This window comes from Gymnoscopelus microlampas, assembly GCF_963454915.1.
Source record: "Gymnoscopelus microlampas genome assembly, chromosome: 21".
NCBI classification, from domain to species: Eukaryota; Metazoa; Chordata; class Actinopteri; order Myctophiformes; family Myctophidae; genus Gymnoscopelus; species Gymnoscopelus microlampas.
Window position 1 is genome coordinate 13,266,265 of NC_139958.1, and position 14,651 is coordinate 13,280,915.

Genomic DNA, 14,651 nt, shown 5'->3' on the forward strand with positions numbered 1-14,651 from the left:
AAAGGGCAGCTTTGTGTTCAACTTTGGACGCTGGCGTCATCGTGGCTTGCCTTGCACACAAGACTGGGAGCTTTGCAGGTTCACATCCGGTCTGGGATCTACGAGCGGATACGGAAACGGTGATCAAATGTATGTGTGCGTGAAAAGCACCGGATACAGTAGGGCGAGCTCTAGACCGGATCACACTGGTGAATTCAGAATAGAAACGTGACGCTTGGTTTACATTTCAACACAACAACGAACGAGGCGTGCAGACAGACGCAGTGCACAGTTTCACTTCGATCCACTTCCTGGATCGTTGCTGATTCTGCTTTGGTGGTTTTTCATCATTTAAACATCAATATTGAATCGGTGCTGTTGGGTTAGGGGAGTTTTTTTTTTGCGACGCACCCGGTTTATCGTTTTAAGAAGAAGTTGGTGACATCGATGTGAAGAAATGCAGCCTCACAAGCAGCCAGCTGCTTCACTGATGTTAATACTGATGTTACTGGTCAACGTGACCACGGCGTTCCTGGAGCCCGTCAGCATCAGCCTGGGTGTCGCGGGGAGCGTGGCGGCGTTCGGCTACCTGGCCAACCACCTATTTCATAGGGGTACCGAAGGCTGTAAACCCGAGTGGATCTCTTTGAACAGATCAGGTAAAAAATTAACGGCACTTATTCCTCTCGTTTGGTTTGTTGAACACACCCCAGGTACAGTGTTGCCATGTCCGCTTATTATAAGCCACTTTGGGTTTATTTTTTATTTTTATTATGGTTGAAACCAGTGGTCAATTGCTCAAACATTTTCATGTCAAGGTCAAGGATCTCCAAATTAATATGTATGTGTCCTGGAGGAGGACCCCCCGCCCATCTGAAAATATTTAGTTCCAGGGACGTTGATTGATTGATTGATGTACTTTATTTAGTAAGACATGAGAACAACAGTAGGCCTACATGGAAGTACAAATTCACAATACAAGGTCTACTAAACTGGAATACTCATTAAGCACTGAGCTTGTTTAAGATGAGATCCCCATGCACACAAATCATGAGGAGACCTTAATTCATTCAAGATTTGTGTTAAAGTCATGTTTCAAAAGTATTCCACATTTTGCACTTTAAAAAAAAAAGTGATGCGTTGTGAGCTTGTAGATCTGCTATTTACAAATAGCTGGTGTCTAAAGTGTGATCCAGTCGCTTCTTTTGGGCTTGTTTTCATAGACCCGGTTGCTTGTTTATTTCCCTCGCAAAATCTGGCAACACTGCCCAGGCAGCGTTGGTGTCGTCAAAACAACTTCCTGGTTTGCTGAGTTTAGTTTCCTCTGTTTGTTGTCGATCGTGTTGTTTTGGAGGACCATTGATTCAAACATAAGGGGTGTCTCTAACTGACACTGAAGAGATTGAATCAGTGCTGCGGGTTTTAACGGGAGTTTTGCGACAATTTAGTGAAATCATTGTTGTGAAATGCAGCCTCACAAGCTGCATCCACTGCTGTTGGTGTTACTGGTCAGCGTGACACTGACCACGGCGTTGGAGCCCATCAGCACCAGCATAGCCCTCGGCATGGCAGCCTTCGCCACCAGCTTCTTGGCCACCAACCCCAACATATTCAATTATTTCAGCGAGTGTTGCAAACCGGAGTGGATCTCAATGAACAGATCAGGTAATGACGTTCATATTATAACGGCTGATTGGGCTGAACAAACCAACGTTTGGTTTGTTGAACACGCCCCGGTTAACGGTTAATTTAACTCTTGAGTGTGAATCAAATGTAACCAAATGGACCCGCAAGGGTTGCAATAAAAATAAAATAAAAAATAACACTGTATTTTACTGTCTACCAACGTGACATGTGAAACGTGTTTTTATGTTAACAATACGCTGGTTGCGTTCTTGAACGTTAAACTTTTTTTTTTTTAAATGATAAATCTTTTTGAACAGCTTTTTTGCATCCGAGAAGGCGTATTGTTAATAGTGTTGTGCTATGGCGCAATAACAGTCAGTCATTGTACTTGTCCAACCCAAGGAGACGCCATTTCGCAGTGTTTTCGCCCAAAAACAAATATTTCGAAACATTTCTGTTTAATCGAACGCACCAAAATTGTAGGACATGTCGCGTTTTGATGACGTTAGAGGATGTACCAGGATGTACGCTCTCCTCTCTTCTTGCTGGCAAACAATCTGTTCCGCATAACAATACCACGGATTATAGCTTTTTATTTTAGTGTTCTATTTCATTTGAATCTCATCATTGTTTTTAATGTCGTAATATTTGACCATGAACACAACGTATAAAGTGTTTTTGATCTCTATAATCTCCATAACATGGAGTGTGAGTGTAGTGCACGCCATGGAGCCGTTCACCGCGGCGGCGGCTGCTCTCACCGGCCTGGCTGCTCGCACTATCTTCAGCTATTTACATGAGAATTGTGATAAAAGATGGATAGCCTTTAATGCGACGGGTGAGGATATGTGTGGTGGTGTCGTTGATTGAAGGATCTCTGACTTGTCATGTTGTGTTAAAGTTAACGAAAGAAACGGACTTGGGCTACTCTCAAAGTATGTTTATTTATTTGCAAGTAGGCCCATTTCAATGTAACACTAATCTGCAAAACCCCAAGTGTTGAAGGCTTGAAGCTGTAATCTGGAACTTATTTTTTGTTATTTTTAATTGATCTGTAGCTAAAGTGTGTCAATACAATTCTAACTATTAGCCTACATCTGTATGGTAGATTGTATGTTAATGTGTGGTTGGTTGGAGGTGGCCTCCCCCCACTCTTTCATTGAGAAATGTAGAACCTGTTGTTGTGTTGAGTAGGTTTGATCTCTCATACGGGATACTTGGGTTCAAATCCTGCATAGGACACTAAACTTATCCGATTGCAGCTTTTATCTAACCTAGAGTGTAATACAGGGTTACAAATGGATACATCTAATACTGAGACATTTTACTGTGTACTTAGATGATCTCATAAATAGGGCCTGCCGGTGGGAAGACCCGGTAACCGAATGGTTAGGGCGATGAGGGCACGTACTACGTGGGCTCTAATGTAGGGATGGGATGATAATCATTATTATCGTGAGAAAAAAAAACACTCACAATAATAGTATCGCAGAGATTTTAATTTATCTTGAAATTGTCCTCTGTCATACACTGGGATGAATTGGCTTTTGATGAGCTGCAAATTCAGTACCACTTAAACCCTCTACACTTGATAAAATGTACCTGTAAAGAGCATTTGATGTGCTCTTATTTCACTCTACACAAATCGGTTCGCCAAAAATAGCAGATTTACAAGCTCACAACACGTTTCGTTTCACCGCGTTGTGAGCTTGTAGATGGGCTATTTTTATCCCCCCAGAATAGGGATGCGTTTAAGTTTTAAGCATATTTTGATGATCACGATAATATCGTTAATCGCAATTATTTTTGCCACAAGAATCGTGACATGTCATTTTCATATTGTCGCATCCCTACTCTTTTTTTTTTAACATCTTTTTTTATTTCATTTTCAAAGACAATACAGTGTTACAGACAATACAAAAAACAACACCACGAAAAATAAAAAAACAAAACATTACAATAACCAAAAAAATACACAAACAAAACACATTGCTAGGTTTACAGATGCAGCTGTCTTTCCAAACACACTCCAGGGTCTAGTTCTTATATCAGCCCATCTGAGAATATGAAAGTCCTTTGAGCCAGTGTTGGGGGGGGCTTTCCAATTTATCCCTACTCTAATGCCTGACAGCAAGTCTTCGGTCCGACACTCAGGCCGCTCGGACCATTTGCTGCACCTCACACCCATTGTTTTCTCTCAGTTTCCCGTCTGAAAAAGGCAGAAAAGGCCCCAAAAATATAAAAAGAAAAATGGGGCCTGTGTCCCTTTGTCAAAGCATTAGTATCCGATCAGCGAGTCTTGAAATGGCATACACCTCTTATTGGAGGTGTGCATACATTACCACACAAACATAATATGTAATCATGTTGTTATACTTTGCATTCATTAGGTCTGGAGGCGGACCTGGAGCGCAAGCTGTTTGGGCAGCATGTAGCAACACGCATCATCGTAAAAGCTGTGTCTGGATTCATGAACAACAACAACCCCAAGAAGCCCCTGGTCCTCTCTCTCCATGGCTGGACCGGTACAGGGAAGAACTTTGTAAGCCAGCTCATAGCGGAGAACATCTACAAAGAGGGCATGGACAGCAAATTTGTCCATGTCTTCACAGCTGAACTTCACTTCCCACATGCAAATAAAATTGACACCTACAAGGTAAGCCAACGTCTAGCACTAGAATCAATAGATCCAACTGTTAATGTTTAGGGCTGTTACGGTTATGAAATCTTACTTTTGACGATGCATTGTCACTCAAATAATTGAGAGTAACGATTTAATTGTGTTTTTAATGTCGTTGACATTGGAAAATTATGAATAAAAATTACATTTCTGTGTGGCTTTTAAGCTTCGTAAACAAAAGGTGCACAGGGCAGATATGACAAATAACTTAAATATACAATGAAATTACTGACATATTTAACAACTTAACACTTTAAAAAAAAACTTAACCCTGAGAGAGCAAACGATTAAAAACATATGAAACAAGGTAAACGACAAAGATTCAAACAACATTAAAAGCTAGAGAAAATAAGTTTTGAGGCGTGATTTAAAAACCCCAATAGACTGAGCAGTTCTAATGGGGTGGGGGGGGGGTTAGGCTGTTCCAGAGCCTGGGGGCAGCAGCAGCAAAGGCACGGTCACCCCTGGTTTTTAGTCTCGTTTTGAGAACCTCCAGGAGCGACCTTTCAGTGGACCTCAGAGCCCTAACTGGGGATTAAGGTTCAACAAGTTCCGCAAGATAAGGAGGAGCCAGCCCATGTAAAGATTTTAAAACAAATAATAGACATGACCATTTTAGGGATGCCAGGCTGAAAGTGATTAAAATGTTTAGGGTATAGAATTTGCTTCTGTATTGGAAAATTAGTGCACGCAAAGGAATAAATATAGTAAATACATATTTATATTTTATAAATTAAAACTTTTTGTGGAGGGGAAAGGAACTGATTGGAATAACGTGTTCCTTCCACGCGCCAGTCCTACCGGGGAAACTCCCCCCTGTCAGGTGTTAAGAAGTGGCCTGCTAACTCCTGTATTGAAGGGAGCATGAGCTCAATTGGCACTTGGTGAAAAATGGGTCACAAAATCGTGGGATAAAAATGTAAGTAAAAAAAAAGAAGAAAATACAACTTTTTGTATAGTGTATATTGCCAATGTTAGTTTACATTATGTTTTGTAAGCTTGTTCTTGACAATCGGCGGCCAGCGACCCTCTTGTGGATATAACGGTACTGAGCAGTCCTGACATTACACATGCATTATTCATTTGTCCATAATATTCTATGCAAAATATAGTAATAATCACATATAATCGTCACAAAATCGCAAGGCACACCATGGCGTGTCTCACGGCACACTGTTTTGGAACCAATGTTCTAACCACACAGGTAGAATAGTTTTTATCATTCTACATTTGTCTGTTGATTATCCCCCCAGTCTCAGTTGCAGCACTGGATCAGAGGCAACGTCACCGACTGTGCAAGATCCATGTTCATCTTTGATGAGATGGACAAGATGCATCCTGGCCTGATTGACAGCATTAAGCCCTTCCTGGACTACTATGATAAACTGGATGGAGTCTCATATCGGAAAGCTATATTTATCTTCCTCAGGTGAAGACGAAACTCATCAGTTTCAACAACAATTATTTCTTACCTTAACAAAGTTTTTGGAGAGATGGGAATGTAAATTGGAATTAAAGTAATGGCTAGCTTTTTATGTCATGTTATCTACCTGATAATCCCCCAAAACTGTGATATTATTTCACATATTCACATTTAAATCAAGAATGGTTTATTTGTCACTTACTCATACAGGTACAAGCAGTGAATTGTTGGTGGGACGTGTTCGCAGAAGCGTTGCTAATGTAGCGACCGAACAGTGAAGCGCCCACGGCTTACAAGTCCGTCCAACAACCCCCTGCGCCAAGAAAGCTAGCTCACTCAGTGGAGTGAGCTGTGGCCAGATATGGGGACCCCCACGGTTCAAATCCAAGCACGCCCTCGCGCTTGACTCCAGTGACACTCCAGTCACTTTTGAGTTCCCTCACGTGAGCAACGCGCCACTTCTGACACCAGTGTAACGACCGAACAGTGCAGCGCTCCGAGCCGGGATCGAACTCGGAAGTCCGCGGCTCACAAATCTGGCCAACGACCCCCTGCGCCAAGAAACCTAGCTCACTCAGTGGAGCGAGTTGTGGCCAGATATGGGGACACTAGACTAACATAACAGTACAATGTATGTACATGTAGGCGTTAGAACAATGATGTTAGTGGTTTGTGTTTGGTTTGTATCTCCAACAGTCTTGCTTACAGTACGTTTCTTTTGAAGATATTTTGGGGGGCTTTTCTGCCTTTATTGATAGTATATAGTAGAGAATGACAGGAAACGGGGAGAAAGAGACAGGAAGTGACACGCAGCAAAGGTCATCGGGAACGGGAATCGAACCTGCGACATTAGAGCCTGTATGTGGTATCAGCAGTTTAACTAAAGCTCCCTTTATTTGCCTCGTCTGGACCCAAAATAGTCTTTCAATGGCCTTGGAAATACCTCATTTTGTTATTGACCATATGAATCCTAGCGTCCGTATTCTGGGCATGTCGTAATAGGCGAACATTTTCGGCAAAGAGATTTGGTGTTGAGGGGAAAAAAGTGGGGACCAAATATAGACCCTTGCAGGACCCCAGTCAACTAAGTATGTACGGTTAAGTGGTTAAGAGAGTGGGAAAGCCTTCCTCAGCTTTAATTCCAGTGCATGGTTGTGTTCTCTCATTCTTTCATGTACTAGTACCAATCCTTCAAACCTGGCCTAGTTACTATCACCAATACATTTTCTTCGTAATTATGCAAACAATCAATTATAAATACCGTATAATGGTTCAGAAGTAATATGTAATTCCACAGCATCCATCCTTCCTCCTATTTCTTTATCCAGTGTGCAAAATTACATTATGTTTATTCTCAGCTCAGTGAAGTACTCGGCACAGCTGAAATAAATCTAATTTAGCCCAGAGTAGTCCAATATTAAAATCTTGATAACCCCCCCCTGGCGCGAAGATAATAACGTGCTCTTATTAATTAGTTAAAATTGTTGTTACTTGAATGTGTTGTGTACTTATTTTGTCAATTGTGAACACTGCAGGTGTTAATACAAAGGTTTAATGTATGTTTTTAATATTTTGTTTGCAATAGTAATGCTGGAGGGGACAGCATCATACAGACAACTCTGGATTTCTGGAGATCAGGACGAGACAGGGAGGAGATTGAACTGAAAGACCTGGAAATGACTCTTTCTCTGGCTGTGTTCAACAACAAGCAAAGTGAGTACTGTACACTATGCTTTCATACATTACTTAAATGCCTGTACAACTAGAGGTACATTGTCATTAAAACCTTTATTTGATTAACCACATGAACCCTAGCATCCCCATTCTGGGCATGTAATAATAGGCTAACTATTTTTGACTATTTTTGAAGATAGTCTGTGTAGAGGGTACCTGGGGCGCCGATGGCCTAGTGGTTAAAGTGCATACATATAGGCTCTAATGCAGTCTGACAGCGAGTCGTGGGTTAGATTCCCGAGCCCGTGATCTTTGCTGCATATCTCTCTCCCTATATCTCTCTCCCAGAGGTCGCGTTAGTCCGATAATTGCCGGTTTTGACCGTTTTCTTATGACAAAGACCGGAAAAAATAAATCTCTCCGGACATCCTGACCGGTTGATAATGACACGGCTGTTCGTTAATTATCACAGCTTTGCAAGCTCGCTCTCTCTCTTTCTCTCTCTCTCTCTCTCTCTCTCTCTCTCTTAACAGCGTGCGTGTGTTTCTGGGAGAGAGAGAGAGAGAGAGACGTACTAGACGTAGACAGAAAAGAGTTTGTCACACGCTGTTAGGTTACACCTATTTCCTGTTAATAATAACCAGTGTAAAATGTGCTGCATTGGGCGGTAAATAGGAGACACTTTATTGTGAAGGTACAACAGGAAAAAGAAGAGAGCTAGTTGTTGCTGCTGCTGCGTAGCCAGCGGTCTCGGCAGTCCGCGGTCCGGTTACAAGTTACATTATATAAAGTTGTGTATTTAACAGCCAGTCACACACAAGTTGTATCATTACTAGTTAGAATATGTCACAGATACTAGGCTAATACAATGGCACTGAGTAAAGTTGGCAAGTTGCCCTACAGTTTAACAACAGTGCAGGTTGAAGATGAAATCTAACACAGATGCGTAAATACTCTTCACAACAGCTATAAGGCTACTGCAACTATGGCTTCGAGGTGAAACATGACGTTAATCATAATCGTGGACCTATTTTTAACTCTATGAGGTGGACACGTTAAAACGTTACCACTTTGGACTGAATAGCTCTATGAGGAGACGACAAGATTCTCACAACTCATCAACTCTCCCACGGCTGTCCCAACTAGACGCACGGACCGCATCCACTGTCTAATTATACAGAATAACCTCCTGTGAGTGAGTAGTGGTCTATCATTTATTGCCCTAACAGGTCAGCTGAGCCACGTTATGAAGGATTCATCTGAAATGCCCAATTTTGTGCAGTGCCCTTTGATTAGAAAATGCATACAAACGAGCATTGAACAAATTGAGTATTGAGAAACCATTACGCACGCAGCATGCGCAAATGGTAATGTAGGTAATTAATGTATTTGTGTAAGATGACCCTGCTATATAAAATATGTATATTATGATGGTTCATGTTCAAATAGCTCAATCCAAAATATAATGCTGTAGGCCTAATTGTTATGCTGTATTTACGCACCTGCTTGTCATTAATGCATACAAATAATTATGACCGTTATTTTTGTCAGATGTCCGATAAATTTGAATCCTTCCGGACATTGGGGCCGGCAGATTAAAATCCTAGCGCGACCCCTGCTCTCTCCCTGTTTCCTGTCACTCTTCCACTGTACTATTCAATAATGGCAGAAAAGCCCAAAAAATATCCTTTGAAAAAGGAGGGGACCAAGTATAGACAGATGAAGTGCTTTAATAAAAAAATATTCAGACGGCTTTTTTCTCAATGTCTTTTATTCTTTTTTTTCTTTCTTTTTCAACTTCATGGTGTAGGTGGGCTGTGGCATACCAACTTGATAGACAAGAACCTGGTGGACTTCTTCGTACCCTTTCTCCCTCTGGAATACAAGCACGTTATCCTGTGTACTATGGCGGAGATGGCTGCCAAGGGCCTGGTACCAGACCAAGACGTGGCCGACAAGGTGGCCAGAGACCTTGTCTACTTCCCTAAGTCAGAGAGAGTCTTCTCCGTCAAAGGCTGCAAGACAATAGAGAGCAAGCTAGACTATTACCTATAACTTTCGGCATCGGACGGATGCTACTACCGTATTACAGACTGTGTTGCACTTTCTTTGAAAAAAAAGGAGGCGAGGAAGTCAAATTGACTGAACTCTGAACAGTCTCTTTAGAGACTTCTGTCTACTCCTCGATGGTGTGGATGACATCCAAGCTTTCTCCGATGTCGGTTCTCCGCTTACACTGAATGAGCGAGCTGCTGAAACACTTACAGGGGGTAATTGGATAAAGAGGTAATACGATATGAAGGCTGTACTTTGTAACCGATTAAGGTGCTTTCCCTGTGTCCGTTGGTGTACAAAAATGACCTTTAATTGTATAGAACCTTTTTAAAGTTATAGTTGCTATACAACCGAATGCAAACAGTGGCGGAACGTGACTTAGATGGTCAAATTGAAAGATTTCTGTATTATCTGTATGATAATCTTGAGGACATTTTCCTATTTTTTCAGGAACTGCTGCAGTTCAAAAATGGGTTTGGGTGTTCTGCCATTGAAAATATGGCATGTGACTACTGTGCAGTTGTGGTGCACTACTTGCGTATTTTTTTATGTCTGGAAATGGATTTTGTAAACCCTATATTTTTGTCAAGCTGTTTTTAATGTGCAATATTTCACTTTGACCGAACCTTTCAACATTTTTGCATAGCTCCCCTCACAAGGTTTCTAATGTGAGCCATGTCCTGATCTAAATGCTTTGGACCAGTAGGATCACAGAGCTAAAGTCAGAAGAAAGCTTGTCGGCTATCATCAATAGGTTATCAAGTACATCACTGAAGCATTGGAAATTCAGAAAAGTGCCAAGTCTTATTCAGGGCCGTTAGGCTATTGAAGACCGATTGTAAAGCAGGCTTATGTAATTAAATAATTGTATGTCCTCTAATGAAATAAGATTCTGCATGGACTGTCGAGTTCAGATCTGGCAGATGGGGCGACACAAAAAAATCAACAACCAACAACCTATCAGCCTGAAAGAAAAATAACCATTAAATCATAAATGTACAATTGAATCAATTCAGTATTGCTTGCTGAAATCTTCTAATCGTGAGAAATTGCTCTTTACCATGAGGAAACGGTGATTCACATAATATAGCATCCTTTATTTAGTAGTAGTTATATTATACAAAAATATTATCTTGCAAATCAAGTTGTAAAATATATAGGTTTAGTTTTTAAACTCAAATTTACTTGAAATTTGTTTTCTGCATACATTGGTGGGTCTTAAAGGACAGCTTTGCTGATTTTGCACCCAAACCCTATTTTAATGAAGTTGAGGACATTTTTGTGTTTTTCTGTGTTTTGATATTAAGACAGACATCATATTTATTATGTCCTCATCTTCATTGAAATAGGATCTGGGTGCAAAACGACAAAGTTGCCCTTTTAAAGGATGCAAATCTGTAGGTTGACTTGACTGTGAATTTATGGAGGTCTGTATGCCAGAATGTAAATATCACCCAAAGTGAAATATTGCTTACATCCACAAGCGTATTATCAACAGTCCAGAATGAACACCAGAATTTTAACATTTTATTCTTTAAGTCTTAATTTGTTTAATGAAACTGTTCCTAAACAAAATATCAAAAGAGTTTCCATTACATTGTTTTGTTGTGCTGAAATTTCTTCCACAAGTGAGTTTTACATTTCTGCAGCGACAGCCTTTGAAACGGGTGCTCTGTGAGCTTGAAGTGCTAAGTACCTAATTTTGGAACAAACTTTATTCACATTCTGCTACAATGGTTTTTATGTCAGTGACAGGATTTCATGCGTGACAGGATTTCATGCATACAAGCAGCCTTGTATGTACAAAACTGTTCCTTTTTTTTATTATTATAAAATATACAAAAATGTGGTGAAAGTAGCTGATCTACAAGCTCACAATGTGACGCGTTGTGATCTTGTAGATAAGCTATTTTCACTACTTTTGTGAGACGTTCTTGTATGATGAAGTAGGACATTAATTTTCAAAAAGCGCATAAAAAGAAATATGGAGATACAAGGTTTCTGCCTGATGGCAACGATCTGTTCAGTGTGCCTTGCTGTAGCTGCAGTCACTGATCACATACCACAAAAAAATCTGACTTGCCTGTATTTTGTGGGTGATATTACCACTTGATGGTGAACTTAGGATAGACACCTATCACCTATCACAAAAAACATTAGAAGCAAATACCGGTACTGTTTTCTTTGCTATACTATTTTTTTTCTCTTGGTGGAAGGATTTAGAAGTCAAGTGAAGAGAAATAATTGTAAAGGAATGCCAAGCCAAGAAAGTAAAAGTCTTCTTTGTCACTTACACAAAACCCACAAATGGAGTTCAAATAAATGCTTTGAATCTTCTTGATGCCATTGTTGTTTTGGACATAAGCTCATTTACTCGTCACATTAGACAAGCAAGGCATTGCAAATCTTGCAATCTGTGTCTTATAAAGTTCTATGTGACCCCTAGTCAATAACAAGGGGAATTATGATAAGCTTTTACATTTTAAAACAAGCCCCCTGTCCAAACAGTAAGCTGTGGAATGCACATATTCACCAGTAATGTCTCAGGGAAACCTCCATACATTTTTGTCAGGCCATGTACGTGGTAACCTGGAAAAATATTTTTTGGTACACCAAAAACCATTTGGATGATCTTCAAGATCTATGAGTTTGTAGATGTGCTATTTTTGATGAATGTTTTTTTTTTGCTGAACGTTCGCCTATCATGACATACCCAGAATAGGGACCCTAGGATTCACATGGTTAAAGGGATAGTTCATCCCCAAAATGACTTTTTCTCTATCGGTCACCCCATGGAGACTTGAATTCATGGATATTCTTTTGTTTTTGTCTTAAGCCAATAATTTGATGACCGGCGGCGGTTCCGGTAGGAAACCCAGAGTCTCCTTTGTGTGTGTCTCCTACCGGTCCGCTGGTCATCAAATTATTGGCTTAGCAATGCGACAAAAACTCCCAAAATATCCATGAATTCAAGTCTCCATGGGGTGACTAATCGATTGGGTGAGCTATCCCTTAGGCATAACATTAACAAATGAAGCCATGCGCAAACGGCAATATTCCAAATTCTCTTCACTAATATTTAATGCACTGTTTCTCAACGTCTGGTCCGGGGACCACCAGGGGTCCAAATGGACCATTACGGACGGGTCTGTATTTATGAGAGTTAAATTAACACAGGATTTTACAGTGTATATTGGGGTCCGAGAGATGGAAAAAAAGGTATCAAATATGGGTCCATGGCCTAATGCAAATCAAACTGGTAATCCTTAAAATTTTAAAGGTTGAGAACCATTGATTTAATGCAAATTGAAAATGTCTCCTATGGCACCTGCTATCAGTAGGCGTACAAAGCCCAAATAAGGACACGCCTGCACAAATCGACATTGCTAGCCCAAGGGTTAAGTTGTATGACGTCAGACCAGAGCCATTGAAAGAGAGAGTTATGACATGTAGTTCATGTAGCTCTCAGTAAGTTCCAATCTAGTCTGAACTCACCCTCTTTCGAACGTTGGCTGCACTGTTTTGACGGTCCTTCCATACATGTTCTGTGGTGCCGTTTTAACATCTCACCGCTGGTCTCCTCATCTACAACGATCTTGTTACTCTGAAACACTCCTTTTTCACTGAAACACTCCAAAATAAACACATGGCCACCGAACGCAGTTTCCCCGACAGCTTAATCGACGAGGACCCTCAGAAGGCTCTGGAGGAGCTCGACGAGGCCCTGCAGGGAGACCCCGCCAACGCCGGGTGGTTCTGCCAGCGCGCCTACGCCCACATACTGCTGAAGAACTACAGCTGTGCCATTGGCGATGCCCAGAAGGCCCTGCGGCTGAACCCCAGCCTTCCCGCTGCCTTCATGCGGACAGGACTGGCAGAGTACCACCTGGCTCGCTACCAGTCGGCGCACGCAGCCTTTACCCAGGGTCGCCAGGTGGACGCGTCCAACACATCCTTTGAGGTCTGGATGAAACGATGTGAGGAGATGATGGGGAAGCAGCAGAGCCAGAACGGCGAGGTCAGCGGGACGCCACGTGTGAAATATGACTGGTACCAGACAGAGTCCCAAGTCGTCGTCACGCTCATGGTGAAGAACGTACCCAAGGACGGGGTCCGCGTCGACTTCTCGGAGAGAGCGCTGTCCGCCGTGGTGCGGCTGCCATCGGGCGACAGTTCCAGCCTCACCCTGAAGCTCCTCCACCCCATCACGCCTCAACGGAGCACCTTCAAGATCCTCCCCACGAAGGTGGAGCTCAGGATGAAGAAGACGGAAGTGGTCAGTTGGGAGAAGCTGGAAGGAGGAGCGGCACAGCAGGAGGAGTCGGTCGGACGCCACGCTCCCGGACAGTATCCGTCGTCGTCCCACAGCGCCAGGGACTGGGACAAGGTAATGGGCGAGATCAGCGAGGAGGAGAAGCAGGAGAAGCTGGAGGGAGACGCGGCGCTCAACAAGCTCTTTCAGCAGATCTACTCGGACGGCTCCGACGAGGTCAAGCGTGCCATGAACAAGTCCTTTACGGAGTCACATGGTACGGTCCTCAGCACCAACTGGACGGACATAGGCCAAAGAACAGTGGAAATGAGCCCGCCTGATGACGTCGAGTTTAAGAAGTACTGAACAACTCTCTTTCCATCTATCTGCCTCTCCTCTCTCTCTCTCTCCCCCATACACACCATGGCACAAAAGGCAGGTAGAGCTGCTACCAGCAATGTGCTGTAGGTCTGCCAGACTACTCTGTTTAAACTATGATGATACTGTCAGTCTTCAACAGCGTACCCTCAAACAGCATGCCGCAAAGTGGTGTGCTGAGCCACACTGGTGTGTCGTGATACAAGTCCAGTTGTGCCTTGGGATGTTGTGACAACCACCTATTATTGCAATATACAGTATATATTTGTGTAACTACGGTATACAAATCAACTGTGCACACTCATTTCCCATCCCAATAGAGGCTAATTCTATAACCTAAAGACATTTATATTTTAAACATTTTCACCCTTGTGTCCCTATTTTGGGCAAGTCATTACCTGGGAGCAACCCCGAACCTCCTCAAGAACAGTCCCCCGTGGGTCCTCTGCCGTCATGTACAGAAAAACACAATCATCTCTTTGTTTTTTTACCGATGTTCTTGAACAGTGTTTCCCAAACAGTGGGTTGGACCCATTTGTGGGTTACGGAACATTTTTTATGGGTCGTGAGCAAATATCTTTTCA

General features: G+C 42.1%; 2 protein-coding genes across 5 annotated transcripts; both read left to right on the top strand.

The window, feature by feature from the left end:
* Window positions 1-251: 251 nt before the first annotated feature.
* On the top strand, window positions 252-11,578 carry tor1 (torsin family 1). Of its 4 annotated transcripts, XM_084047664.1 has the most exons (6): window positions 264-370; window positions 409-638; window positions 3,996-4,261; window positions 5,539-5,714; window positions 7,294-7,421; window positions 9,193-11,578. In XM_084047664.1, exons 2-6 carry the CDS (start codon window positions 437-439, stop codon window positions 9,435-9,437), a joined length of 1,017 nt encoding a protein of 338 aa, XP_083903790.1. In that variant the 5' UTR covers window positions 264-370; window positions 409-436; the 3' UTR covers window positions 9,438-11,578. The 4 variants fall into 4 exon arrangements, with proteins under 4 accessions (XP_083903789.1, XP_083903790.1, XP_083903791.1 ...); XM_084047663.1 differs by having other exon boundaries at window positions 252-638; XM_084047665.1 differs by lacking the exons at window positions 264-370; window positions 409-638 and adding an exon at window positions 1,307-1,644.
* Window positions 11,579-13,083: 1,505 nt separating this feature from the next.
* LOC311038151 (protein SGT1 homolog) lies at window positions 13,084-14,055 on the top strand (the record flags this gene model as incomplete). Its single annotated transcript, XM_084047511.1, has 1 exon — window positions 13,084-14,055. The coding sequence occupies one exon, from the start codon at window positions 13,084-13,086 to the stop codon at window positions 14,053-14,055; it is 972 nt and encodes a 323-aa protein (XP_083903637.1).
* Between the last annotated feature and the right edge of the window lie 596 nt (window positions 14,056-14,651).